The sequence below is a fragment of the Solanum tuberosum genome, unplaced genomic scaffold (assembly GCF_000226075.1).
Source record: "Solanum tuberosum cultivar DM 1-3 516 R44 unplaced genomic scaffold, SolTub_3.0 contig02736, whole genome shotgun sequence".
Taxonomy (NCBI): Eukaryota; Viridiplantae; Streptophyta; class Magnoliopsida; order Solanales; family Solanaceae; genus Solanum; species Solanum tuberosum.
Genome location: NW_006243634.1, coordinates 1 through 721, shown reverse-complemented (window position 1 = coordinate 721; position 721 = coordinate 1). Strand labels below are relative to the sequence as shown.

Here is a 721-nt window from a genome sequence, read left to right as displayed (position 1 = left end):
TGAAACTATTTTCTTTCTGGTATCAAGTTAGAAATAGAACTATGATAGAATAAGTAAAAGGCCGACAGAAGAAAAGAAACCATAATGCTCGACTTGCTGAAAAAAATTACCAGTATACACACACACATTATGTGCATCTGTGGGCAATTATGTGCAAATGGGCAATTACCTTAATGGTAGCAACATCAGTTGCAGATGGTTTTAAATCTAATGCCACTCCAAAATGAAGCATGGCTTTGTCGTACATATTACGCCTCTTGTATATCCGACCCATCAAAGCATAGACACTGCTCTCACGAGGAGCATGCTCTTTAAGTTCCTCTAAGACTTCTAAAGCGGCATCAAAACTTTCCGTGCTCACAAGGATGTTAGCCTTCTGATACATTGGAAGAGGGTTTTTCTTGTCTGCTACAATAGCCAGCTCCATCACTTCCAATGCCTCTTCATTTTTCTGACCATCCATAAGATGCAGATTAGAGTCTAAATTAAGGACAACATCATGTTTCAGCATAAAAATCAGAAAAGGAAACTACTACACCTTCAGAGCGTGTAATGCAGTGCCAAGATATGACATGATAACAGAAGACTGTGGATTTATACCCAAAGCCATTCGAAAGTGATGCTCTGAAAATTCAAACTTCTCCTGTCGGAGATAGATCATTCCAAGCCCATACCAGGCATTGTAATGCCTGGCATCCACACGAAGTGCACTCTGATAGCA

General features: G+C 39.9%; 1 protein-coding gene across 1 annotated transcript; it reads right to left on the bottom strand.

The window, feature by feature from the left end:
* Positions 1–71: 71 nt before the first annotated feature.
* On the bottom strand, positions 72–715 carry LOC102593482 (cell division cycle protein 27 homolog B-like). The gene is made up of 2 exons (XM_006368077.1): positions 539–715; positions 72–451 (listed from the first exon to the last, which is right to left on the bottom strand). The coding sequence occupies exons 1-2, from the start codon at positions 659–661 to the stop codon at positions 128–130; spliced, it is 447 nt and encodes a 148-aa protein (XP_006368139.1). The 5' UTR covers positions 662–715; the 3' UTR covers positions 72–127.
* Between the last annotated feature and the right edge of the window lie 6 nt (positions 716–721).